Raw genomic sequence first — 27,869 nt, 5'->3', positions numbered from 1 at the left:
TACAAAATTAGGATAGTAATAGTTATTTCACACGTAGTGTTCTGGGTGACCTGAGGTTACGCAGGTGAAACCACATACCTCAGACTCTAGCAGAGAAATGTTCAATAACTGTTAGTCCTTTCCCTGTGAAGCTTTTGGTATTCATAATGGATTTGGTTTTAAACTGTAGAGTTTAGAAGAGAAGACTGAATTTTACCTTAACATTGTAGTACCTGAAGGCAAATACTTTTGGAAGTTCAAATATCTTTCTTTATGTTTGCCAATTATCTGTCTATCCATCTGTCCATCCATCTATCCATCCATCTATCCATCTATCTACTATCTATCTACTATCTATCGATCTACTATCTATCAATCTACTATCCATCGATCTACTATCCATCGATCTATCGATCTATCAATCTACTATCTATTATCTCTCTCTCTCTCTCTCTCATGCAAGTGTACCAATATACCAAGCACACTGACTCTGTGTCCGTAGGTCATGATTTCCTGGTGGGAGTGTGTTCCAGCCCCCATGGAGGGTATGAAACAGTGTACCAGGGAGGACTTGAAACTCCTGTAAAGCAGAGTCCATCTTCCTTAAGGATGAAAGCTTTGGAGGAGAAACATTGTTTCTATATGCCTATAAACATGTGCATTTTAGATAGTCCATTAAACAAGACGGTGTAACAAAACTGAAAATCAAATAAAATTTTCCAGGAAGTACTTTGACGGCATCTCAAGCCCCTTAGAGAGACTTAACATCCCTTGAGGACATTCTTTGGTAAACATTTTGAAAACTGAATTGATAAGACCACTGAAAGTTATGTTTGATTTTCAAAGTATGAAGTGGGGACCAACATGATTTCAACCTGTCAGGGTGATGGCAGTGTGGTTTAGAAGGACAGCATGGAGGGTGGATAACCATGGAGGGTCAGAGGGAGGAGAGTCAGGGCTGCGTCTTTCAGAGAAAGTGCCAGGGGCTAACATTTCCATCTTTTTCTCAGATTGTCTTTCTTTTTGAGGTCCCTCAGGGAGTTGTGGTCATCAGGCCGTTCAAAGCCTACTTGTCCAGGGGAGCAGTGTGATCGAGGCCTTTTTCTATACCCTTCAGTTGGCTACAGTGATTGCTAGGTGGAATAAGGACTGACGTATAAGGTGGTATCTCCCCCAGGGATTTCCAGTCTCGCTGGGCACATGCTCCTTTATCTGGCATTTCAAGAGAGTCATTGCAACTAGATAAAAATAAAGAAGTAGAGAACAAACTAGTGGGGAATTCCCTGGCAGGCCAGTGGTTAGGACTTGGCACTCTCACTGCCAGGCCCCTGGTTCAGTCTCCTGTTGGAGAACTAAGATCCTGCAAGGTGTGTGGCGGGGCCAAAAAAAAAAAAAAAGAGTGAAAGAGAGAACAAACTAATGGCTACCACTGGGGAGAGGGAAGGGCAATGTAAGGGTAGGGGATAAAGAGGTACAAGCTATTATGTATAAAATAAGGGTATATTGTGCAACACAGGAAACATAGCCAATATTTTATAATAACTATAAATGGAGGATAATCTATAAACATTGTGAATCCCTGTATTATACATGTGTAACTTAAATAACATTGTACAGTAATTATACGTCAATAAAGTATATATATAAATACGTAAATATATATAAATACGTAAATATATATAAATAATATGTAATATTATTATATATATGTTATATATAATACATAAATACAAAGTAACAATGCACAGCTTGGAGCAGGTAGTGCCTGATGGAGGAGATAGAGAGGGCAGAGGGTGGCTGGGAGGAGAGGCATCAAAGGAACGCTCTCTTTTCCCTCCCCTCTCTTCTTCTGTACACTCCACAAACCACGTAGATGCCGCCCACCCACACACCCAACTGCTGCCACCATCCAGGCCTCCAGGGGCATTTTGGATAGAACCTCTTTGGTTTGCTGTTTCTTACTGCATGAGACACGCATGTATGGAAAAGTACTCGAGTGATTGTTCTTTTGGGATGTGTCTCTTTAACAAAAAGATCCTTTCTTGCGGGGCGTGGGAGGGACACCAGCTTGAGAAAAACAGCTTTTGTCCTCACAGAATGCTCTTTGGGGACGCTATGTTAATGAGCCTCCTTTGAACTGTAACTGGCATTGCAGGACGGTCAGATGCTAATGGAAATGTTGGGGAAATGAGAACGTGCGGGTGATGATGTGCGTGGTTCTCTGGCCGCCCCCATGCCTCTGAGCATCGTGCCCAGGCTTCAGAGCCACCTCGAGACTTGGCTGGCATCCCCGCTTTGAGGAGAGTTTCTATTTCTCCTGACCGTGGTATTTTTTAAGGTCATGATTTGTGGGCTTCCTAAAGTGCCGTCCACCATGGGCAACCTCATCAGCCGCAATGAATGACAATTCTTCCTTGAAATTTTTAATTACGGTGACACACAAAAAGAGTAATTATTAACTTTTGTAGCTGAAGCACCTCTGCAGATGTTCTTAATCAAATAAAAGAGAACAGAAACAGAACGTTCTCGGAAGCTGAAGTATGAAATCTACAATAGGGGGTTGCAGCTGGGTTAGCGGGGTTGACAGAGTGCGGCATGAGTACTTGGTACACAATAGCTCCATCATCGGAAGGGTAATTTCATGTCACAGACTATATTGTGAAGAAGAACCTTGAGTCAAAAGATCTATTCCTGGCGCTGTCTTCTCACTGGAAGGGTGCTGAGGGCGCCATGCAAGTGATGGCAGTGTGGGCAGGAAGTCTATACCTTAACTGCGTCAGAAGCTGAGTTATGTTAAATTGACCTTTGTAGACTGAATACTAAGAGGCTAAGTTGATATTTGACCAGTTTTCTTCTCACCTCTTCATCTAGGTTCTTTCCAAAGCAGATCCTAAAACATGGATTAAAGGGGAGGTAGATTAGTTGTGGGTAAAGTAGGGGTGAGAAAGGTTTAGACAGACATGCAGTCAAGTTCCCACCCTGCACAACCAGAAGTTTCTCCCCGTGGAGGACCCTGGGCTTTCGCAGCCCGGGGTGGTGCAGTGGAGGTATTTCAGCATCAAGTCCAGCCAGTCATTGGTTGAGTCTTGCTGGGGTGGAAAGTGTTAATTCTCCAGACTCCCAGTTTACTGGATATTTGGTCAGAATCTTTTAGCACTAAGAAAGGCTTCAGGTAAAGAAACGCAGATGCTTGGCCATTCACTGGCTTCCACACCCCTAAGATCTGAGGGGATATGTGGACAGTGCCCGTCACACCTCCAGACCACACGGATTTGTGAAAACCCATCTAAGTAACCCACCTCTTACCCAAAAGGAAATCCATTGCTCTTAATCAAAAGGATACACCTGGCATTAGAAACAAGAAATAGCATCTGCCGAAGTGTCTCAGCTCTGGGCGGCTTCAGTCATGTGAAGACACACTTTACCTTGACTTGTGGCAGCTGGCACTGCGCAGCTGCCGACAGGCCTGGCTTCCCATCCTCAGAACCGAGTACACAAAGAGCTTCAAGACTCATGTCCCAAAAGTGAGTGTCAGATGGGGCCCCATTTCAGCGAATCTACTGTCATTTTATTTGGATGACATTTGTGGTTTACGTTAACTCTTTTTTTTAATTAATTGATTTATTTATTGGCTGTTTTGGGTCTTCATTGCTGCATGCGGGCTTTCTCTAGTTGTGGAGAGTGGGGTGGGCAGGCTTCTCTTTACGGTGGCTTCTCCTCGTTGCGGAGCATTGGCTCTAGGCATGTGGGCTTCATTAGTTGTGGCACACGGGCTCAGAAGTTGTGGCTCACGGGCTCCAGAGCACAGGCTCAGTAGTTGCGGTGCATGGGCTTAGTTGCTTTGTGGCATGTGACATCTTCCTGAATCAGGGCTCGAACCTGTGTCCCCTGCATTGGCAGGCGGATTCTTAACCACTGCACCACCAGGGACGTCCCCATGTTGACTCTTAATGCTCTTTCAAAGTGAATCCTGGCCTCTTACCTATCACTCAGCGCAAGCACAGAATATGGTTGCTTCTCCATGAGGACTGTGTAGTGTAGTCACCTGTTGGACAGACCTTAGGCAGTGGGCTTCATGTGTGATTGACTCCTGCTGTTTGCATCATCAGAAATGATGTCGAAAGCGGGCATAAAAAGAAAATCATTCAGGTTACCAGAAACAGGGGTTGTTGACATGGGTGAAGTTTTCGGGGAAGCAGACCAAGAAGGAGGTTTGCAAGCAGGAGGTGTATGGGATCATGCTCTTGATCGGTACCTGGGGGGAGAGGGAGCCAACTGAGGAGGGCAGGATGGGGAGGGGAAGAAGTTGTGCCCACCAGGAGGTCCGAAGCTGGTGCGGTGGAATGGCTTGCTAGGGCTGCCATCACCAGGTGTCACAGACTGGGTGGTTTTAACAGCAGGAATTTGTTTCCTCACACTTTGTGGAGTCTGAGGTCCGGGTGTCAGCTGGGTCAGTTTCTTCTGAGGCCTCTCTCCTTGGCCTGGAGATGACTGTCTTCCCCATGTCCTCACATGGTCTTCCCTCTGTGTGTGTCTGTGTCCTCATCTTTTTTTCTTACGAGGACACCAGTCATAGTGGATTAGGGCCCATCCTCATGACCTCATTTTAACGTACCCCTTTCAATGCTCCGTCTCCAAATACAGTCACATTCTGTGGTACTGAGGGTTAGGACTTCAAGATATGAGTTTGGGGAGGAGAGCAGGGAACACACAATTCAGCCCATAACGGATCGTCCTGTAGAACTGCATCAAACGGAAGGAAGGGGTCTGAGCCTTTGGACCTCTGGATGAGCCAGGCCCTGGGTGCAGGCTGACTTCGGGAAGAGAGGCTCAGCGTGGGTGAGGTGCACGTCTCAGCAGAGGACAGTCCTCTGAGAAGCTTTTCTCAGAGCTGCCAGTCACTGGCACCTCTATCAATGGGAATCAAGACAGCTCTAGTCCTGCAGGGAGGGGCAGATGTGAGCGGCACACCGCCAAACCCTCCCAGGTCGTGAACCTGCTCTTTATCTTCAACTGGCATTGCCCCCCACCAACATTTCCAAGGATTATTTCTTTGGTTCCAAGGGCAGGGCGGGGCAGGGTGTGCTTTCCACACTAGCATTTAGAACCGTGGGTCCTAAGCGCTTGTCTGTGTTTAGCATGTGGAACAGCTTCAAGGATCACAGCAGATGTGCCATCCGCGAGGGTGTCCACTTTGATCGATGCGAGACAGGCTTGGAAATTAACTTGTATGAATGAGCCTCCAGCTCAGATCAAAATAACTCTTGGTTCTCTGGCGACATGACCGTTTTTTCTTAGAGCGTTGAAGAAAAGTCGGAAAGAGCAATTTATCAAAACAAAACAAGAAGACTCTGAATTGTGCTGCCACAGAGTAGTGACGGATGAACTGGGTTTGCAAAAAGCCCTCAACAATAAAGGGTCCTTTTTATGCATGCAGAAGCGATTTCAAAATGCAAAGATGCCCTTTGAGTGTGTATGGATTGCAAATGCTCTCCAGCGCTGCTAAACATCTCTGGAAACACGGAGAGAAAAATTTTCCCACTCTGTAATTTAGAGATCGGAGTACTAGGTTCTGTGGTACCGTGCACAAGCATGGACATACTTAATGCCTTCAAGAACTGGAAGAATGATATTCAGTGACATTTGACAACGATATTAAAATATCAGACCCGAGACTCCTGGAGGGTCTTGTGAAATCTTTTCCGTTACTGCAGTTTAGCTGTGAACTTACCCTTTTTTTCTTTTCTCTCATTGGCTGATATGGTCAGACCAAAAAAAAAAAAAAAAAAAAGACTGATTTATATATAATATGGGCCATTTTTGTAAATGTTTCTTTTAAGATAGAATTCCTCAGCCAAGTTGGCCTTTCCACATGCCAGTCAGAAAAAGTGCCTCCAATGTTCTCTCTTTGGCTCCTGCTTTTCCTTGACCTGTTTTAAAAGATCAGGATAGAAATAAAGGACTTAGCCAATGAACAGTGATTAAATCTACATGCCAGTGCTATACTAAGTGTTTCAAGTAACTTGTAAATAGAAACTTTACAAATAAACAACCAATGTTTATGAGCATTTACTATATGTCAGGCCCTTTGCTAAGCACTTTACATAGAATATCTTGAGTGGTCATTACAGCAGCTGTGGCAGAAGGATTCTAGGGTTCTTCCGAGATGCCCAACATCTGGTGTACACACTCCTTCTCCCAGTTATTCAAACAATAATCTAGGTTCGAATATGCTGTGAAGAGATTGTTCAGATGTAATTAAAGTCCCAATCAGTTGACCTTAAGGTAGGGAGACCATTCAGGTGGGCCTGACCTAATCAGAGGAGTCCTTTAAATCTGGGTCTAGAGGTCAGATACGGAGGAAATCAGAGATTCAAAATCAAGAAGAACTTAATACACCTTTGCTGCTTTGAAGATGGAGGTGGACACCTGGAAAATGATGTAGGTGGACTCCAGGAGCTGAATTCTGCCAGCAAGAAGGAGCTTAGCAAAGGATTCCTCTTCACAGCCTTCAGATGAGAAGTCAACCCAGCTGACACCTTGATTTCACCCTTGTGATACGCTGGCCAGAGAACCCAATCACATGAGGCTGACTCAGACCTACAGAACCCTAAGCTAATGGTCAGGGGTTGTTCTGAACCGTGAAGCTTGGGGTCGTTTGTTACGCAACAAGAGAAAACTAATACACCAGCCCCCACAAGGTCAATGTCTCCCTTTTAGAGATGAAGAGACTGAAGCTTAGTAAGGTTATGTGACCTGCTCAAGGTCACAGAGCAGCTACGTGGTCAAGTCCAGGTTGGAACAAGGGCAGCTGGCCCCACAGAGGTGGCTGGCTGTGGAAAATGGGAGTCTGAGATGCCTCCAAGCCCCTGAGCCCCTGGCGAGCACACCTTGTCTGTCTTCTCCCTATGACTATAAATATGATGGGGTGGTCACTTCCTGGATTAGGCAGAAGAGATTTTTTTGTATATGTAATTAAGATATTTAATCACTTGAGCTTATTAAAAAGAGTGTCCTGGTGGGGCCTGAGCTCTTAAAAGGAGTCTATAGGTTGGAGATGGAGAAGATTGTAGAGACATGCTCTTGCTGGCCTGAAAGAAAGAAAGCATCCTTGTCCTGAGCTGCCTTTCAGGGCCACAGGACAATGAATTGCAGGTGGCCTCTGGAAGCTAAATCTGCCCCTAGTCAATAGCTAGCAAGAAAGCAGGAACCTCAGTCCTAGACCTGCAGGGAACTAGATTCCACCAACAACCTGAATGAGGAGGCTGTAAGAGGACCCCGGACTCAGGAGAGAACTACAGTGCAGCTGACACCTGATTGCAGCTTCCGAGACCCCAAACTGAGGACCCAACTTTCTGGGGCCTGAACTTTTGACCCACAGAAACTGTGAGATTATAAAACTATGAGGTAATAATAAGCCCCTAAGTTTGTAATGACCTGTTATACAACAACAGAGAACTAATACGGGGGGGGGGGGGGGGCGCGGGGGGGCGGGGGGAGGGCAGATTGTTCTGCTTTACTCCACTGAGTGGAAGAGGAGGGGCTAGGACCCAGGCGTCCTATTTCTTGGTTTTGTTCTTTAATCAGTAGTGACCATATCCCTTTGTAACTCTGTTTAACCTTGATTTACCCATAGCAACAAGCAAGCTCCAATTACCCTGGTCTTCCATCCCTCTCAAAACCTGTCCTCGTGCCATGTTGATCCTTAAGCCCTGGAATGTAATTCACTTTTTAGCAGCAGCCACTGTTTTAGGAAGATACCCAGTATCCAAGCCTGTACTGGTGAGGCCATTGGTTTCTCTGTCAGTAAGCCTGGACTTCACCAACCCCTTGCCCATCAGGCTGTATGTACACTTCCAGCAGTTAAAGCAGTATTTGCCTGTACACCAGGTCTCTGAATGTTTGCCGTTTGTCACTGGGAAAGCAAGTTGCATTCATCAGACTCCATTCATTCTCCCAGGATCGCTGAACACGGGATAATCTTGGCTGTGTCAGCTGCCCTAGGACTGGTAGCCGTGAAAAATGGAGGTCGGCTACAGATATTCCAAACTGCTTTGCTATGTAACCCTCTTCAGGGGCAGTGGCTATGATGCTGAGAAAGATTAATAGAAGTTATGTCATCATGTTTATGGGGCATAAAACCCCCAACTGTGGATGAATGGATATCTTGGTGGAAAAAATACATCTTTACTCCTTTACGCCTTGATAGGCGAGCTGCAGTTGGCATCAGTGGAAATATATGGAGAGATTGCCTTTAGAAGGTCAGTTTTTAAAGGACTTTTTTGACCTCTAAGTCAGTGAAAATAGATTTTTGATTGTTGACCAAGACAACTGTGACAAGAGACTTTCAACCTGTAAAAAACACAATTCTTATTGAAGGATAACAGTCAGAGAAGAACACAGATCCTAAGTATCACTTTTCACAAACCAACCACATCTATGGAACTAGTGCCTAGATTGAAAAACCAGGATCCCAAGAATTCCCCTCGGTCCCTTTACACCAACCCTGACCCCAGAGTAATTCGCTGTTTTAACTTCCAACACCATCGGTGATTTTTCCTATTTCTCTAACATTTTTGAACTTTATAGAATGGAACCGTCCAGTGTGTACTCTTTTTTTTTCTGAATTCTTTTACTCAATATTTTTTATTTATATTATTGTGTGTAGTTATATATTTTCCAGCATTCCTGGTTTGTAGTATCCCCTGTATGAGTTGATAAGAATTCATTTATTCATTCTACCATTTGTGGGCATTTAAGTAGCTTACAATTTGGAGATACTGCACGTAGTGCTGCTATGAACGCTGCAGTTTGTGTCTTTTCATGAACATACATGTGTATTCTGCTGGGTGTCTGCCTAGGGGTGAAATTGCTGGACCATAGCATATGTGCATATTTGGCTAATTTAGTAGGTATTGCCAACTAATTTTCCAAAGTAATTGCACTAAAAGTAGTGTGTAAGAGTTCTTGTTAATCTGCATCCTTGCCAATACTTGATAGTCTTTTCACCTTAAAAAAGTTTTTAAAACTTTTATTACATCATAGTTTACAGGCACCATTGTTTTTGTGAAACTAAGAAGTGCCCTATGTGAAAACATCAGTGCTGGGCTCAGAGGCCATTGTACTTGGCATAGTATCATTGGAGAAGATGGCAGTTGGTAACAGTAAATGACTCATGCCCTTTATGTAGCTCTTTTCTGCTTTGCAAAAGCACCCAGACCCCTCTGTAATTCTGTACTCGGGTCTTCTGGCAAACATAAAGGCAAATCTTATGTTCTTCCTAAAGAAGTCATTTCTTGGTTCTGGAACTGAACACCCTTGAAAAATATCTGCCATAAACTTAACTTTTAGTCAAGTCTACTTGCCTTAACACATACTCTGGAATATTTACAAAGCTCCTTTTATGCATCGGGACCTACGTGATGCAAAAGACCTGGAGATGCAAAGATGAGCACCACCCGATTCTTTATAACGTTCTAGTTTAAGATTGTAACAAGGACTACAGCTATGTTGTTAATTCCTAAAAATGTTAATGTCGCCTTTTGTATTATTTGCAATCATGTTTTAACCTGAGGACGCATCTGAGTTTACTAACAACTTGTACATTTAAAAAAAAAAAAAAAAGTGAGTCATTTTAAGTACAAAAGTTCCTTTAACTACCAAAGAGTGCCTCCATATGTTAGGAAGTTCGCCAAGAAGATGGGCAAGGACCAAAGTCTTTCTTGAAGAACGTCATTGGAATCTGAGTGGCTTTGACCGGTCACACACCTCCAAAGAGGATCACTAGTACTGTTTTTGGTCCTTCATTCTGTTCTTCTCCATGATATTCAATGAAATGGTATTAAAGATTACATCCGTTGGGTTTAAACAGGGAAGCGGAGCCTTATGAGTGACATGGCATAAGGGATTTATTATAGGAGTTAAAACTTACACAACTGTGGGAGAAACTGAGGAAGTAAATGTCCAGAAGGGGATGGTTGGCTGAGCAGAGAAGAGCCCCTAAGTAGGGCCCAGCAGAGGGAGGTGGTGAACAAGTGTGTGGAAGGTCATTGCCTCTGCATCTGACCAGGCCTGGAGCAGGTCAGCAGGGCAGGGGGTCAGGAAGAACACTGGATGTAGGATGGAAGTGAGCAAGGACAGAGTGGGAGCCAAGGGAGCAAGGTGGAACCCACAGGGACAGACTGCCACATGCATCTGCCTCTCACTGCCTGGAACCTGAAAGCTGCAGTGCCCTGGCCGCGGAGCTGCAGATGTGCCAGCAGGAGCTGGAGAAGCTGTGGGCCCACCTGCCACCTCACACCCAGGTGGGCCAGTGATGAGCAACAGTGCACGTCGGGCCCAGAACCCGGTGCCCTGCACCCACCTGCCCAGCGTAACGGCTGCAGCTGCACTCCTGCCCCCCAGATCTCATGGCAGTTGCTCTGTGGCCAACTCTAAGCCGGAGCTTTTCAGAGAAATGTAATTTCAGCTTAACTAAGTTGACATCATACCAAACTATCACAGAGATGGACTTTGAGATTAAAAAATAAGGAGAAGAAAGAACAATTATAGAGATGATATAATGCAATCTTTTCCTTATAAATACTTGAAAACTGGGGCCCAGAGAGACAATGGCTTGTCCAGTGTCACAGAGTGAGTGACAAGCCGAGAAACTCGATCCCCTGGATCTCTATCTGGGTGATATCACAGAAGGACAGAAGGAACGCTTAGATGTGAAGTTAAGAGGCTTGAGATTCTGCCACTAATTGTTTGGCCTTGAGGGGAAAAGAATCCCTCAATTCTGAATGCAAGTTTTCTTGCAAGAGACGGGCACTTGGGCTAAGCCCCACACACTGAAGGTGCTCAGTTAGTACCTGAGGATGAGTACAGAGAACAAATAGTCTCTCAAAACAACCATTGTACAAAATTGTTCTATTTATTCCTAACATGAAAGAGAATTGAAACCAGGCTCCGAAGCCTCAATAGTGAGGCATTCTTCTGTACGCTCCTGAAGTCTGTCTGGGGCTAGAAGGGATCACCCAGGTCCTTCCTCCTTTGCACAAGTCATATTTCCAATCTCTCAGCCACGTAGCAATTAGACGTTCTGTGTTCTTCCTGCCACCCAGTCTGACTTCTACTTGATCCATTCAGTCTGCGCTTTTCGATAGGCGTCAATACCACATAGCTGGAGAAGCAAGAATCCAAAACTGGCAGGAGATAGAAGAATATCCGATTTCTACCTACGTATTTCTATGTTTTGCTCACGAATCTGCAATTCGGGCGGAGTTCAGCAGGCAAGGGTCCTCGCCACCCCACGTGGCATTACCTAGAGTAGCTTAAAAGCCAGGAGCTGAAGTCATCTAGGGGCTACTCACTTCCCGCTGGGGCTGCTGGTAAGGACTTCTGCACAGGGATTCTCCACGGTCTCTGCTGCCTCGCGGCATGATGATGAGGTACGAGAACGAGCATCCCAAGAGGACCAGGCAGAAACTGTATCACCTTTCATGACATGGACTTAGAACTCACATATTTCTGCCAGAGTTCCGGGCACTCCCAGATGCAAGAGGAGGAATTATAAATCCCACCTGTCAATGCGAGGGTGATCTGCATCACTGTTTAAGAGGAACCTGAAGGACGGGGTGTCTTGCATGCCATCTTGGAAAATATTGTTCACCACAAGTGGTGACCAGTACCCATGATGAACTGATAAACACAGAGCTTTGGAACTGAATGAGCTCTTATCCAGCAATAACCCCATGTGTATATACGTACACTCACATATGCATATATAACAAGCACTTGGCAAATGAGGTTAATTCTTGGATTCAACTTGCTTCCAATATGTTTTCAGTGTTAGGCCTAAGGATAAGGGCAGGGAACTGGGCCACTCAATTAGTTTAAAATAAAAGTACTTTTCCCTCACCATCCATTTTCTCTCTGGGAAAAAAAATAAATCAGGCTGCTGAATTTTGGACCCATATCATTTCCATGGTAACAAACCCCGAAACGCTAAAAGGTGGATTACAATTCTTTGCAGTATGTAAGAAATACATATTTAGTCTGTAGTGCCTGAAAGTACACTTAGTAACAGTGAATAACATTACCACTAACCCTCCCCTCCCCCACCGAGACGCACTCATGCACACACATGCAACATAAGTATTTTTTTTAAATCCCAGAATTTATATTAAGTGATCATAAAAATAGGGAGAAATGAGTACAAATGAGACTGTCCAGCTTGTTCTGCTTCGATCTGCTTTGAACCAAATTTTCTTGTTTTGATTTTGATCTTAATTAGGAGGATTTAGGAATAATCTGATCATTTGAAGCCTGGAGGAAAAGTCACCCATCACAGGCACAGAAGTGAGAATAATTATAGTATTTGGAAATTATAAGTAGTTCAGTGCAGCTGGAGAGTAAAGTGTGTCTAACACAGAATCTTATTTTTTTAACTTATTTTCTTGAAGTATAGTTAATTTACAATGTTGTGTTAATTTCTGCTATACAGCAAACATGATTCAGTTATACGTGTGTGTGTGTGTGTGTGTGTGTGTGTGTGTGTGTGTGTGTGTATACTATTTATCATATTCTTTTCCATTATGGTTTATCACAGGATATTGACTATAGTTCCCTGTGCTATACAATAGGACCTTGTTGTTTATCCATTCTCTATGTAATAGTTGGCATCTGCCAATCCCAAACTCCCAATCCATCCCTCCTCCACTCACCTCTCTGTCAGCGACCACAAGTCTGTTCTCTATGTCTGTGAATCTTTTCTGTTTCATAGATAAGTTCATTTGTGTCATATTTTAGATTCCACATGTAAGCGATATCATATGATATTTGTCTTTCTCTTTCTGACTTACTTCACTTAGTATGATCATGTCTAGTTCCATCCATGTTGCTGCAAATGGCATTATTTCATTCTTTTTTATGGCTGAGTAGTAACAATCTTATTTTTAATGTTAGGACTTTTAATTATGATGTATTTCATATATACAGAAAGTGTAGAACATAATATGATATCCATGTACCAACTCCCATACTTAACAGTTGTTACCCATTTGCCATATTTTTCTAATTTTTTTTCCTTCTGCATAAATAAAATAGTAACTATTCAGTTAAAGCTTCACCTGTCCATCATTTTACCTTCCCTCCCTTTCCAGAAATCATCATCATCTTGAAGTTCATGTGTGACACTCCTGTGTATGTTTCTGGGTATTAGTGCTTGTGAACAAATCCCTACACTCTTGTCTCTTTGTGCTTTAAAAATTCATATAATAGTATCAAAGCGAGTATGTCCTTTTGCAGCTTGTTTCTGTTGCTTGACATCATGGTTTTTATCTTTAGCCACAGGGCATAAACACACCATAGGAGAGTGGAGACAAGCACTTAGTGTCGCACAGGTAGTTAATCATTTATGCAACTAAATTTACAGTTCACCTGGAGAGTGAGTTGATGGTGACAGTTTTTACATTTGGAGAAAACGTTAGCGCCATGCGGACAGGACCGGACACCAGAAACTCAGGTGAATACAGGGAAAGGAAGAGAGGGTTATTTGCGCCCCAGTGCTTCCATTTCTGAAGGTCAAGTGTTCTCTCCAACCTATAGGGACAGTGACAGGGGCTGCATGGTTTTGCGTGAGGTCCAGTGACTGCCCAGGAGGCCATCTACCTGCTGGGGGTCTGGGCTTGTGCAGGGATCAGGAAGCCACATCTCTGGGCTTCCATCAGGGAACCCTGGTGATTCCTTGTGTCCTGATCCTCTGTCCCCTCCCACTCCTGTAAATCTTCTCTCCTATTGGGAACTTTGGGACTTGGCTCACATGACACTGTCCTCTACAGGCTGGGAGAGCTGAGGGGTTGGGTGGATGACATCTATTTGGTTTTTTTCCTGTCCTGCCACACGCATACCCCACTTCCGTTCCCTACTGATGTTCTCTTCAATTGCCAGTTACAGTTTGATGGATGGAGTAATTTTTAACTTTTTGTACATTGTTAAAATAAAGGAACTAAAGGGGTGTTTGTTTTCAAGACACAAAATTGAGTCACTGATTTAATATCAGATATCCCTGAGCTATTATGTGTACCCCATCTCTCTTCTCTGTTTACCGTATTACTCTTGAAATGTCTCAAAGAAACTCCTTACATGCAGAAGCTCCCGAAACAGAAAAAGAACTGTGCATACATTTTACTTCTGAAGTAGCATTTTGTTACTCAGTAATAACCTACCTGATTAAAGTTATATTGACCTCATGTACTGTCAGCTAATTATGTTTTATTTCTGTTGCGTTTCCAACTATGTAAAGCTAAAAGCAAGTGACTACGTGTAAATTACACGGCGTGAAGCTTTTTAGGCCATGTTCAAATACTAACAGGTTTAATAAATATATTTGTCTAACAAGGGTAGGACAAAGAGCTCTCCGTTTACTGGCATACTTTATTGTCATTCTGCTGTACACCTCTCGTGTGGCTGTTTAATAGAACACAAAGTAGAGGTATCCTGGTGGGATCTCAGATCTTATTTATAGCATGCTGCAAGGTGGCTTATTGTCATTTATTATTTCTTATTTGATTTATATATAACATCGTCAATAAAATATAACATCTTTCCACCAAATTGTCCATGGGTTTATTTACATAAAGAGTGCATTCACAAGCACACACACACTTTCACGCACACACACACACACACACACACACACACACACACACACGAACTTCACTCAGTGCTGTCATGTAGTTAGCAGTATAGCACCAAAAAATCTATGGGAGGATTTTCCATTTGTTTTTTGTTCCAAGACCATGTCCTGGGAAGGCATTTGCCGTATTTCCTTTCACTTTAAGTGTCTATCGTTTGCCCCTAGGTGGATCGGATCATCTTCTGTGTCTTCCTAGAAGTCGACTTCAAAATCTACAAAAAGAAAATGAGCGAGTTTTTCCTTGCAGGTGAGTAAAGCAATTTATTTCCTTTGAAATTGGTGATTGAAAAAGTGGCATCACTTAATAATTCTACTACTTTATTTTGCCTCTTAAAGATCGTCACAAGTGTGATTTTCATACACCAGTCACACCCGGCAACGTGGATCTTAGTTTTTAAGATCTGAAGGAGGTGACGGGAAATCTAGGCTCTAGACCTCTTCCTCCTACCAGGTCATTGTGTTGTCTTGGGCAAGTCAGTTCATCTCTTGAGTCTCAGTTCCTCATATCCAAAGCGAGGTGACCAAATGTTTCCTCTCGCCCTAAATTACACGACCTGTACTTTCTTCCCCACACCTGTAAGTTGTCCAGGCCTGCGCCTGCGCCCACCGTGTTAAACAGGTTGGAAGTTGTCAGGAGCCCGTTTCTACGTGTAGTCACACGTCAAGCTGCTTTGGCCTCCCATCCCTCTTCTCCCCAGTTCTCCCCACCCAGATTGCAATGAAGAGAGCAGTCCTTTCTAGGGCAACCTGAGAAAGGTAGTCTTCCATCTTATTTTACACGTCTTTTCACAAAGTAGGAGGATTATTAAAGAACCTTGAGTAATTGATTTACATCGATTGAATGTGCCATCAGCTGGACTTGGGTCACTTGAACATTGCCCCCACTGTCCCTCTTCCAGCCTGTGATGGCTGAGGCTTATTTATACCTTGTCATTTTTATGGTGCCGTTTAAGTCCCGGCTCCCTAAGCACTTCCCCCAGCCATGATGAAGGGTGGCTTCCTGGGAATTTCAAGCTACCGTGAGTATCATTGATGCCTGCCTTTCAGAGAGTTGTTGTTTTTTTTTTTTTTTTTGGAGGATTTCGTGTCCATCTGAAATGGCCTTTCATGTAACCAGTGATTCTGGCAGGTGGGAAGGAGTGGATGAAGGTTCTGGTGCCCAGTCACCTTCTTCAGCAGCCTAGCAGAACCCCACGCCCATCCCCAATGGAGAGGATGCCCCACCCACCCACAGATAGGGTTAGGACACATAGCTATAGAAAGCTATAGGAGATGTTCCACTTTGAGCAAATGATCCAAATGGGCTAAGTTCTCCTGGGGGATTTGAAGTCCTCTCTAATTTTGTAATTGAGAGATGAATCTGCTAAGTGTATTTCATTTGGGATTTTACAGCATCCCCTACTAGAACATAACATAAATCCAGAAAGACTCCCATATGATGAAGAGGACTAGGGTTGTGATCTTTTTTCTCTTTTTCCTCTTTCACCTCCTTCCCCTCCTTGGTTCACTTTTATTCATTTTTTTAAGCAACTCAGTGTTTTCCAGAGTGTAAAGAACATAATAGCTGTTTAATAAGTAGTTGTTGATATGAGTTGAATTTAATATATTCTTCTCTCTATAATCTCATGGCTTCTTTCTGTTTCAAATCTTGTTCCATCCTCTCTGTTTCCTACATAATCACAGTAAGCAGATTGTTCTTGCATTTCTGCATTTTTAAGTATTCTTAAAAGAAAATGTCCATTCATGTAAAAAATGCAACTTGCTGTGGTGTGCGATTGCAAATGTCAACATCACAGCACAATTTATAAGATTTTATAAATTTTGAATTCCTTGATATGTTTGGAAATAATGACATCATATTCATTTTTATGCCTCCTAAAATGAAAACTTGTTTTCACTCTAACGTACGATAAAAAATAATTGTAAAAGTATGATCCATTGCTATTAAAACAAATCTATCCATCAGCAGGTGTTTCCAGTGACGCAAAGCCAAAAATCATACTACACGTTTTAAAAAATGGGACAGTTTTAGTGGTCTAGAATGTATTAATAACTATGCAAATAAATTATTGTTTGAGAATTGCTACTTTAAATAAATCCAAAATGCATCTTAGCACTCAAGCAAGTGAAATAATAATAAAACCATCCTCAGTTTCACATCAGTGCTCTGAATCAGGCCGTGCTCATGAAATTATTTCCATTGCATATTTATAATAGTAAGTACATTTTTAAACTAAGTGTCACAATCCTCCAATATTGTTGAGGATTTCTGCAATGCTGAGGCATCAGCCATTTGTAAATTCTCAATATGCAATATGAAATAAAGGTGACTTCTAATGGAATATGTGACTGCTAATATAGATGATATACATTGTCCATAATTTGAATTTATGGTTAATTCATAACCATACCACCTTTGATTGGAATATAATTTTTCTGAGTTGCCATATATTCCCCCAGGACTGACTTCAGAGTATCTCCAACTAGTCTTCTTAACCCTTCCCAATGCAATAGTGATCATAGTTTAGAAAAAAAGTGATTTTTTTTATGGAACCAAATCTCTGTGTTTGGGGATACTTTAATCCCACGTCTTTAAATTTCAGAATCGAGACTCTAAAACAAAGTGAATGAGAAAACAATAAAAGTTAGACTAGAAATGATCGCAATAAAGGTATAACACGTGCATGACTACTGCCTAATATTAATGTTAGGAATAATAGCTAACCCTTCTGGATTGTTTTCTATCAGCCATCAGATACATGGGCTAAATCAGTTCATCTTCATGATAGCTCTAAGAAAGTAGGCACCCTACTTTTTAGATATGGAAAATGATGCACGCTTCAGAAAAGTGAGATATACAGCTAGGAAATAACAGAGCTATATTTTAAAGTTGAGAATGGTATCTGTCATTGCACAAGTGCTAAAAGCCTCTTCAGAGAAGATTGGGGTCAAATCCTAGGATGCATTTGGAGTGTTGAGAAAGTCTCCCTAGTTTCATCTCATGCCCATCACTTTTCTAATCTGCTGTGCTTCTGTTTCTTCTAATATCTGAATGTTTCCTCATGAAACATTTTCTAATATGAGTCAAATTGGTACTTTATTATAGATTTCAAAATCAGATTCCATCCAAATCATCCAAGTAATGTGGTGTATTATCTGTAGGCAAGTGGCACCAGGATGCCAAAAGGACCACGGAAAAAGATGGAAAATGCCTGTATTAGTTTACCAGGGCTGCCATAACAAAGTACCACAGATTGAATGAAATTTATTTTCTCATAATTCTGGAAACTAGAAGTTCAGAATCAAAATGTCGGCAGGGTAGATTTATTCTGAGACCTCTCTTGTTGGCTTGTAGATGGCCATCTCTGTCCTGTGTCTTCATGTGGTCTTCCCTCTGTATATCTCTCTGTCTTAATCTCCTCTTCTTATAAGGACACCAGTCATATTGGATCAGGGTCCATGCCAGGGAACTCATTTTAACTTCCTTACTTCTTTAAAACCCTATCTCTAAATAGTCACATTCTGGGGGACAAAGGGAGACACACTTAGCCTGTAATAGGGCCCATCATGGAAATGATAGGAACCTCAGAGGAAAGAAACTAGCGATGATTTTTTTTTTCCACTGCTTTATATCCTTCTGTGGGTGAAGCACATAGGACTTTTTCCTTCCAGGGGTATTATTTGAAAGTCTGGTGTGGCAGCTTTATGGAATTACCATACACTTTGGTCGCAAATAATTTATAGTTACAGTGTGTCAATTTCATAGCCTACAGCAAATAACGTTTATATGATTCAAGTCAGAAATCTCTTTGTTCTTTACATAAAAGGTTTGGATTTTTCCGTGTGTAGGATTTATTATGTGTAGTTTTCACAGAATATAAAAAACAAAACATAAAAACACAATTGCTGATCTTGCATACGGAAGTCTACTTTTTATTGGAGTCTAGTCCTAATAGAGAATTTAGGAATGTTGATTTTCCTCATAATAACAATGTCAGATTCACAGCTTTGAGATGATATCAGACGATCCTGATGTTGGAAACTTAAACGATGTCATGGTCAAGCCCCCACCCTTCCCCACTTGAGGGAAAGTCAAACTTGTTTTCCCTAGGAGTTCCTGACTAGGGGTGATTTTGCTCCTCAGAAAGCATTTTGAGACATTTTTGTTTCTCACAACTGAAGGAAGGGAGGGGCTACTGGCAACTAGTGGGTAGATGCCAGGGATGAGGCTAAATCGCTGATAATGCACAAGACAGCCTCACACAGCAAAGAATTCTCCAGCCACAGATGTTAACAGCCCAGAAGCTGAGAAACTATTCTACTGTAACTATCCCTCTCTTACCATTCGGGCCACCAACACAGACTTTGCCTTTGGACTGGGTTGATTTTTGCCTGCTAATGTCTTACCCAAACTTATCTGTCTAGCTGGATTTGGAACCTGTGCCCTCAGCCTGACCTCTAACTTCCTAAGTTCGTGACCCTCTCCTAGTCTAGACTTCCAGGTGTGCCCTCTCCCCATTCACTCTGTCGCTGACAGAATTCTATGTGTTAACCTCTCTTACCCCTACCCCAACTGCCTGGTTCTCCCAGCCCCAACTCACTCCTGGTATCAGTCATCTGCACCAGGAAATCTAGCATAATAGTCTCAGAAACTGTGATTAAGTGTTATGTAGGTTTTATACACCTAATGAATAATTGTGGAGGTGAAGGCTAATATACAGAACAAAGACAAACAAATTCACCAATTATCCTCTCTACATACCTCAAGCAAAGCTTATTACTTCTTTGGCTAAAAGTTTTCAAATTTATCACTGACCATGGAGTGAGTGACCGTTCATTGATACAATTATCTTGTGAGCTCACAAACATATATTGATACATATATATTATTTTATTGGACTGTAGTTGATTTACAGTGTTGAACAAATATCTTTGATGTTAGAAATCTTTAATCCCCTACTGGTATCCAAGCTCAACTGGTTGATTCACAATAAAAATAACTATGACTAAAAAATGTATCCATATTCTCTTTATTTTTTGACCCAGAAAGCAATTAGATTTGTCCAATTTTCTTTCAGGTAGGAAATTTATATAGTATATACACACTACTCATGTTGACTTATGCGACTTACATATAATTAAAATGTATCTTTCAAATAGTAACTAGCTGAGAAAACTGATAAAATAGGAAAATGATTCCAGGATGGAGATGTGCTCATCTCAAATCTGCCACTTGTCTCTAAGAGGAAGATTTGCTTTAGACAGAAAATTTCATTCGTGTTTATGAGTGTGACTCAAAAACTGTTTGAGAAAATCGAATAGAAAAGAGGCTGAAATTTTCCCTCTCTTCTTGAAAGACATAGCAAAATAATGAGCCATTTGACCCACTAATATTTAGGGGGAATTTCTCAATACAGTATAAAGTGATTAACTTTATAAAGTTGCAAAAATATTCAGTGCCTTAAAAATGAGCTTAAGAAATGGTACACCCACATGTAAACACATGTATGACAAGTGTTAAATTAGTAGTAGTTAAAATTAATAGGTGCAGAGTTTTAACTAAGTTTATGAATTATACATTTAGCTGGAGTTTATTTTTGACCTTAAATATAGATTTTCTTTGTTGGATATGACACAAAACCACTTGAATGAGAAAGTCAAAGCATAAGTCAAGTTTGAGAACTCTACCTTGGCAACCTGTTAAATATTTAAATAGATCACAGTGGTTGCCCAAATTGCATAGGTTTTATTCAAATATTGACAGATATGTTATTAACTTATTTTATTTGGGTATGCAGACATGTTTAGGCTTCATGCTTTTTTCCTTCTTAGACACAAATCACCATAAAGGAAAGCCCCAATATAGATTTTGATGAGAACTGTCATATCTTTTAACACAAGCCTATTATTTAATAAACAAAATAGACCAAGAATCTTCTCAATCAGGTTGCAGTTATTTCGACCTCCTTATAGTCTTCCAAACATGCATTAAATTGTATTGATACAAATACATCTTTCATTAATTTTCCTGACTATGTGTTTCTATCATTTATTTCTGTCTAAATTATATACACTCTTGTAACCTAGCTCTGGCTGAATTTTTATATTATGATTTCTTTTTTTAACCCCTGTCTTGTCTCGCCAATGAAAAGGCAGATATGGGGAGAACAGAGACCATTGCTGATATTCAACTGTACTTCCATAATCTGGATATTTTCAAAATATATAGTAGGTGTTTATTAGAGTAAACAAAAAGCTGCCATGAACTTAAGCTGAAAGACTACTTAACCTGTCTCAAGTAAAAAGTCATTTTTTCCCCAGAAATCATAAGTATTGTTACCAGATCTAGATGAGGGGACAAGCACTTCTTTTTGTATATTTTTAACCTTTCATCATAAGTAAAAAATATTTCTCCAAATATATTTGTCTAAAATTATATCCTCTGACAAATGGGCATGATTTTTTTAAATTTTTACCTGAATTTCTTCTTCCAAAGCTAAGAAGAGAAAGATACAGTCAACCCCTCATATCCACAGGTTCCACATCTGTAGATTCAACCAACCATAGATTGAAAAATTTTTTAATTTTTTAAAAAGTCCCTACAAGCAAAACTTGAATTTGCTGTGCACTAAGTATTTACATAGCATTTACATTCTATTAGTAGTCTGAGAATGACTTAAAGTATATGGGAGGATAAGCATAGACTATATGCAAATAATACACCATTTTGTACAAAGGACTTCAGAATCCCTGGATTTTGGTATCTGCAAAGATACTTGGAACCAATCTCCTTCAGTTACCGAGGCATGACTCTATTCACCCTACTTCTTCTTCATCCCTCTTCTCACTCATTTTATAAGTTTTTCTCATCCACCATTAGTATTCCATGCCTCCTATGTGTCCAAGGCTTTGATCACTGCGAGATTGAAAATACAGTTCTTGTAAGATTCCTAAAGTGACAAGTATTATACAGTACAGTTGGAAGATAGTTATCGGCAAATAATTAAGTACAGCACTGATAGTCATAGTACCAGGAATTCTGGGGCAAATACATATGAGGACCAGGGTGGTCAACCTAAGTTTCATGAAGAATGTGAAACTTGCAGTGAGCTTTAAAGGATGAGCAGGAGCAGGGAATTCCCTGGTGGTCCAGTGGTGAGGACTAGGCACTTTCACTACTGAGGACAGGGGTTCAGTCCCTGGTTGGGGAACTAAGATCCTGAAAGCCACATAGCACAGCCAAGAAAAAGAAAAAACAATGAGCAGAAGCAGAGAAGTGATGTCAAATGTTGTGGAAGTGACATAGAAGAAGGGCAGTTCAGATGGAAGAATCTGGGAAATAATTAAGATGCTTATATCCAGTGTGTGAATCCTTGACTCAGAAATGTTGACACTCGTCACCATGTAATAAGCAGTTGGGCCTAAGAGTAAGTCTTTTAGTGGGAGAGTAACATGATAAATCCTGTATTTAAGAAGGATTAATTCATTCTTAACTAAGAGACTGGCATAGGTTCATCACCTGCTTTTCTTGGGGTGGTAGTGAACAAAGGCTGAAGAAAACTCAGTCAATTGCCCAAAGTCACATGGCTGGGTATTTCTGACCTCAGATCCTTTCTCCTATGCAGTGCTTCTTCCCATAGCAATCCTGAAAATGTGGACAATTGTATGAAGCTCAACTTTCTGCTAAAAAAAAGCCATACGTTATGTATTTGTTGTAATAGTGCTGGAGTTTCTGAAAAGCTAATGTGCCTGCAGCCACAGGGAATGTCCACATATCCTCTTCCTTCCTCTTGCTACCTGCTCCCCAGTCATCAGTTTTCCAAGAGCATTAATGAAGCACATGATGCCATGATCTGCTAAGGTTTTCTTCACTCTTGCCATGTCAGCACGACGGTCAGAAGGCCAAGCTTGAAAGCATTGGTGACAGGGGTGGTGAAGATTCGAAAAACCTAACTAATGACTAGTGAAGAGTTTGGTACATAGTCAAAACCATCTGTTTGTAGGGGGAAAACTACTGGGTTTGTCATTACAAGAAACAGTTTCTGTTCCTGTCAAAACCACTTAGAACCATGTGACTTTGTGCCTGTTGTCTAATTTTTCCACGCTTCAGTTTTGTCCCATGCACACACAGTTATTGGACATTTCCAAATAGAATGAATAACAATGTAAATCAATATTCAGAGAGGTGTCTAGACCAAGGATCATACATTTTAATATATGCATTTTTTTCTTATAATTTTAAAGGGAGGTATTTCAATTATTGTGACCGTCTTTTAAAATATATATAACTTTTTAAAATATATATATACATATATATAAAACATTACAATAGTAGTACAGATTTGTAGTAAAAAATAGAGAATCCTAAAGAAAAAAATACAAAGCATCTTTTATCCTACAGTTCAGAGATGAATTAGATTTTGTTTTTTATCCTTCAGGTCTTTTAAAATGGAAAAGGAACACAACCAGAAATGCAGTCTTATAACTTGCAGTGTGTCACATACCACAAATCATGAACATTTTTTCATGTCACTATATATTCTTCCATAACATAATCTTAATGGACCCAATGTTTACCCAAAACCATATTGTTGAACTGTGAAATTATCATTGCAAATTATTCTCTACCTGTTGATGAATAACACTTACAGAAAAACATCTTTCTAGGTAAACATTGGCACACATCCACAATTTTTTTAGAATATTTTTCTAGAAGAGGCATTACTTTTTCAAAATGCATGCAAAATCAAGAATGCTTCTGATAGTAATTGTCAAATTGGCCATTGTGTTTGCAGCCTTAAGGGTGGGTGTCATGTACTCAGGGGTCACCATTCCCAGAATCAAAAATATGAACAGATTGACACCTCATATTGAATAACCTGGGTATCTTAGTCCTTTCAGGCTAATGTAACAGAAAACCATAAACAGGAGCTCATCAACACCAGAAGTTTCTCTCTCACAGTTGTGGAGGCTGGAATTGTGAGATCAGGATGCCAGCATGATCAGGTTCTGGTGGGATCCACCTCTGAGTTGCAGACAGCCATTTTCTCATTGTGTCCTCACATGGTAGAAAGAGAAGTCTCTGGGGTTCTTTTTATAAGGGCACTAGTCCCATTTGTGAGAGCTCCACCTTCATAATCTAATTACCTCCCAAAGTCTTACCCCCTAATACCATCTCACTGGGGGCTAGGATTTCAACTTATGAATTTGGGGGAGCACAAACAGTCCATTGCACTGAGTTTACATTCTCATGAGCAGTATATAAGAGCGTACTTTCTCCCTACTCTTCCCAATGTGTATATTCTCGTTATCACTTTTATACATGAAATAAGCTAATTAATGGGTAACAAAGTGCATTTCTTTTATTACTAATATACTTAATCCCTTTTTCAATTGTTTATTAGCTCTCTAAATATCTTATGTGAAATTGCTAATCATCTTTTGCACATTTATATTGACTATTTCATATTTATCTTATTGATTTGTAAGAACTGTTTGTGTATTAAGACTATTAATCCATTTTGTTTTGTTTTTTGTTTTTTTAATAAATAAATTTATTTGTTTATTTATTTATTGGCTGCATTGGGTCTTCATTGCTGCACACGGGGTTTATCTAGTTGTGGTGAGTGGGAGCTACTCTTCATTGTGCTGTGCAGGCTCCTCATTGTGGTGCCTTCTCTTGTTGTGGAGCATGGGCTCTAGGTGCATGGGCTTCAGTAGTTGCAACACACGGGCGCAATAGTTGTGGCTCACGGGCTCTAGAGCACAGGCTCAATAATTGTGGCGCACAGGCTTAGTTGCTCTGTGGCATGTGGGATCTTTCTAGCGCAGGGATCAAACCCGTGCCCCCTGCATTGGCAGGCGGATTCTTAACCACTGCGTCGTCACCTAGGAAGTGCTATTAATCTTTTTATATGTATGTTGCAAATAGTTCCCTAGTTTGTCATTTGTCTTCATGATATTAGATATTTTATAACCAAGACAATGAGGAAAGGTAGAAGTAAAGACGAAAGGATGGTGAAAGAAAATCTACAGAAAAAGGGGTCGGGAGATGGAAAGAAGAAAAGAGTGGGAGATGAAGAAAGAATGGAGGTTAAAAAAAAGTAAAGAAGAAACTTTTTATACAGGAGAATGATGTTGAAAACTAAAAACTCAAAAAAGACATTGATTTTAAGCCTATGTACTTGATCCCATAGGAAATCACTATTTCTAAATGGACTTGTTCTTAGTTCTACTCCTCAGATACTTTTTATGCAAAGCCATCTGCTTCCTGATTTACTAGGTGTGGTAGGAGGAAAAATGCCTTCAACCCCAGAATCTGTGAATATGTTAGGTTACATTGCAAAGTGGAGATAAGATTGCTGCTGATTAGCTGATAAAGCTGCTGATTAGCTGATCTTAAAATAAGAATGTTATCCTAGATTATCTGAGTGGGCCACTGTGATCACAAGGGTCATTAAAAACTGGGAGAGGGAGGCAGAAAGAAGAGAGTCAGAGAGAGATGTGACTGTGGAAGAATGTTCAGAGAGATGCAGCATTGCTGGCTTTGACGATGGAAAAGGGGGCCACAAGCTAAGGAATGTGGGTGGCCTCTAACAGCTAGAAAGTTGAAGAAACAGATTCTCCCCTAGAGCTGCCAGAAAGGAAAAGAGCCCTGCTGACATCTCAATTTTAGCCCAGTTAGGTCCACGTTAAACATCTGACCCTCAGAACTGTAACGTAATGTATTTGTGTTGTTTTAAGTGTGTAGAAATTTTTGACAACAAAACCAGTAAACTAATCTATCAGTTGTCTTTGAATAAGTAAAGAAACACAAGCAAAGCTGTTGACCCAGTCTGAATTGTACGTTTTCTTTCAAGTGGCACATTCAGCGTATAGAAAAATCTACGGAGTGAAAGAATTCAAAATTTTCTTTAATTATGAATATTTATGCAGACTTGGCACTTTTTTGCTCTTTTAATGTGTGGATCGCATTGATGCTTAGAATTATACAAGACATGCTTTCTGTAATGTGACATAAATGATTTGACTGCCTTCTTAGGAAATGGGTGCTAACCGTTTCCACTTGATGGGCCTCAAAAGCTACAAACACCTTTGCCTTCAATGAAAATCCAGTGAAGTGTTGCTGTAACCAAGCAACCTGAATACAGGAACAAGCAGCAGGCACAGAGAGAAAGTAATCGGTCTCTTCCAAAAGGGGAAATGTGCAATGTGTGTAGCAAATGCTGATAAACAGCAGAACAAATAAAGACCTGGGGACACAAGCCTTGACTAAGCAGAGTTTGATCTCATTAGGAAGTTCTGATAAAAGATACGACGAAATGCTGCTGGGAGAAGGGAAGGTGCTATAGGCATCTTTACAAAAACCCCTACAAGGTGCTTTTGAAAGACCCTTCCAACATCCTGGGTAGACTGGTTTCTGTTCTGTAGTTGAAAACATTAAAGCAAATGCAGGAAAAAGTGATAAAAACTTTTGAGGAATAGTGTGTGAATGAAATAATTCCTAACCTAAGACACAGGTAATAATAAAGATAAAAATAAACAATAGAGTAGATGAAAATTCTCCAACCTACATTCTGCTTTGTGTATGGACCTGACTTCTATCCTCAGCCATGTGTCTTGGTTTTTTTATTTTATTGAAGTGTAGTTGATTTACAGTTTTGTGTTAATTTCTGCTGTACAGCAAAGAGATTCAAAAGAATATGAAAAAGATTCTTTTTCACATTCTTCTTCATTATGGTTGGTTTTTTTTATAAATTTATTTATTCATTTTTTTATTTATTGGCTGTGTTGGGTCTTTGTTGCTGCACATGGGCTTTCTCTAGTTGCAGAAAGTGGGGGCTACTCTTCATTTTGGTGTGCAGGCTCCTCATTGCCATGGCTTCTCTTGTTGCGGAGCACAGGCTCTAGGCATGTGGGCTTCAATAGTTGCAGCACATGGGCTCAATAGTTATGGCTCACGGGCTCTAGAGCACAGGCTCAATAGTTGTGCTGCATGGGCTTAGTTGCTCCGTGGCATGTGGGATCTTCCTGGAGCAGGGATTGAACCCATGTCCCCTGCATTGGCAGGCAGATTCTTAACCACTGTGTCACCTAGGAAGTCCCTTCATTATGGTTTATTACAGGATATTGAATATAGTTCCCTGTGCTATACAGTAGGACCTTGCTATTTGCCCATTCTCTATGTAATACTTTGCATCTGCTAATCCCAAACTCCCAATCCATCCCTACCCCACCACCCCTCTCCCTTGGCAACCACAAGTTTGTTCTCTATGTCTGTGAGTCTGTTTCTGTTTCATAGATAAGTTTATTTGTGTCATATTTTAGATTTCACATATAAGTGATATCATATGGTATTTGTCTTTGGCTTAGTTAACTTAGTATGATCATCTCTAGGTCCATCCATGTTGCTACAAATGGCATTATTTCATTCTTTTCTATGGCTGAGTAGTATTCCATTATATATATGAACCACATCTTTATCCATTCATCTGTTGATGGACATTCAGGTTGTTTCCATGTCTTGGCTATTGTAAATAGTGCTGCTATGATCACTGGGGTACATGTATCTTTTCGAATTACAGTTCTGTCTGGCTATATGCCCAAGAGTGGGATCTCAGCCATGTGTCTTTCAAAAGTTGTCTGTCTCCTTCACTTGCTATTCCCTCTGTAGTCCACAGTAATCATGCAGTTCTCTCTACCCTGCTACCGCCACTGTCCTTGTGGAGATTATCAGAACCTCTTCAATGGGTGGAGTGTGGTTATCGAAACCAGTGCATATTTGATCACATGACCTTTTGCAACCTTTATCTTACTTGCCTGGACAGCCCTTATCCTGTCGCCCACTCTGTCCTCACTTCTCTCTAGTATCCTCACTGCACAGGGCCATCTCTAGCCAGAAGTCCCCCAGCATCTTCCACTCAACACATCTAAAACTAAATCCAAAGTCTCCCCCACCCTATCTTCCCCCTCCTGAACCCCTTAGCTCAGTAATTGGTACCATGATGTACCTAGTTGGCTAAGCCAGAAACAGCAGAACCATGCAGTTTTCTAAGCAACGCCTTTTATTTATTGATTTATTTATAAATTAATGAGATTTGATTGCTCCTCTAGGCCAAAGACCAGCTGGGGGGAAAAAAAAGAAAAAATTTTTAAAAAACTTTCTCCTGGCCCTCTCAACTACCATGCATAAAGTAGATTTAGCAATTTG

General features: G+C 41.0%; 1 protein-coding gene across 4 annotated transcripts in view; it reads left to right on the top strand.

Moving 5' to 3' along the window:
- Nucleotides 1-27,869, top strand: part of MACROD2 (mono-ADP ribosylhydrolase 2) — a 1,919,130-nt gene that overhangs the window by 1,713,288 nt on the left and 177,973 nt on the right. For all 4 annotated transcript variants that reach the window (XM_057703765.1, XM_057703767.1, XM_057703766.1 and 1 more), the window contains exon 9: nucleotides 14,825-14,906. In XM_057703765.1, coding sequence (XP_057559748.1) covers nucleotides 14,825-14,906 — 82 coding nt within the window. The remainder of the gene's footprint in view (nucleotides 1-14,824; nucleotides 14,907-27,869) is intronic.

This window comes from Hippopotamus amphibius, chromosome 12 (genome assembly GCF_030028045.1).
Source record: "Hippopotamus amphibius kiboko isolate mHipAmp2 chromosome 12, mHipAmp2.hap2, whole genome shotgun sequence".
Lineage (NCBI taxonomy): Eukaryota > Metazoa > Chordata > Mammalia > Artiodactyla > Hippopotamidae > Hippopotamus > Hippopotamus amphibius.
This window is presented reverse-complemented; position numbering and strand designations above follow the sequence as displayed.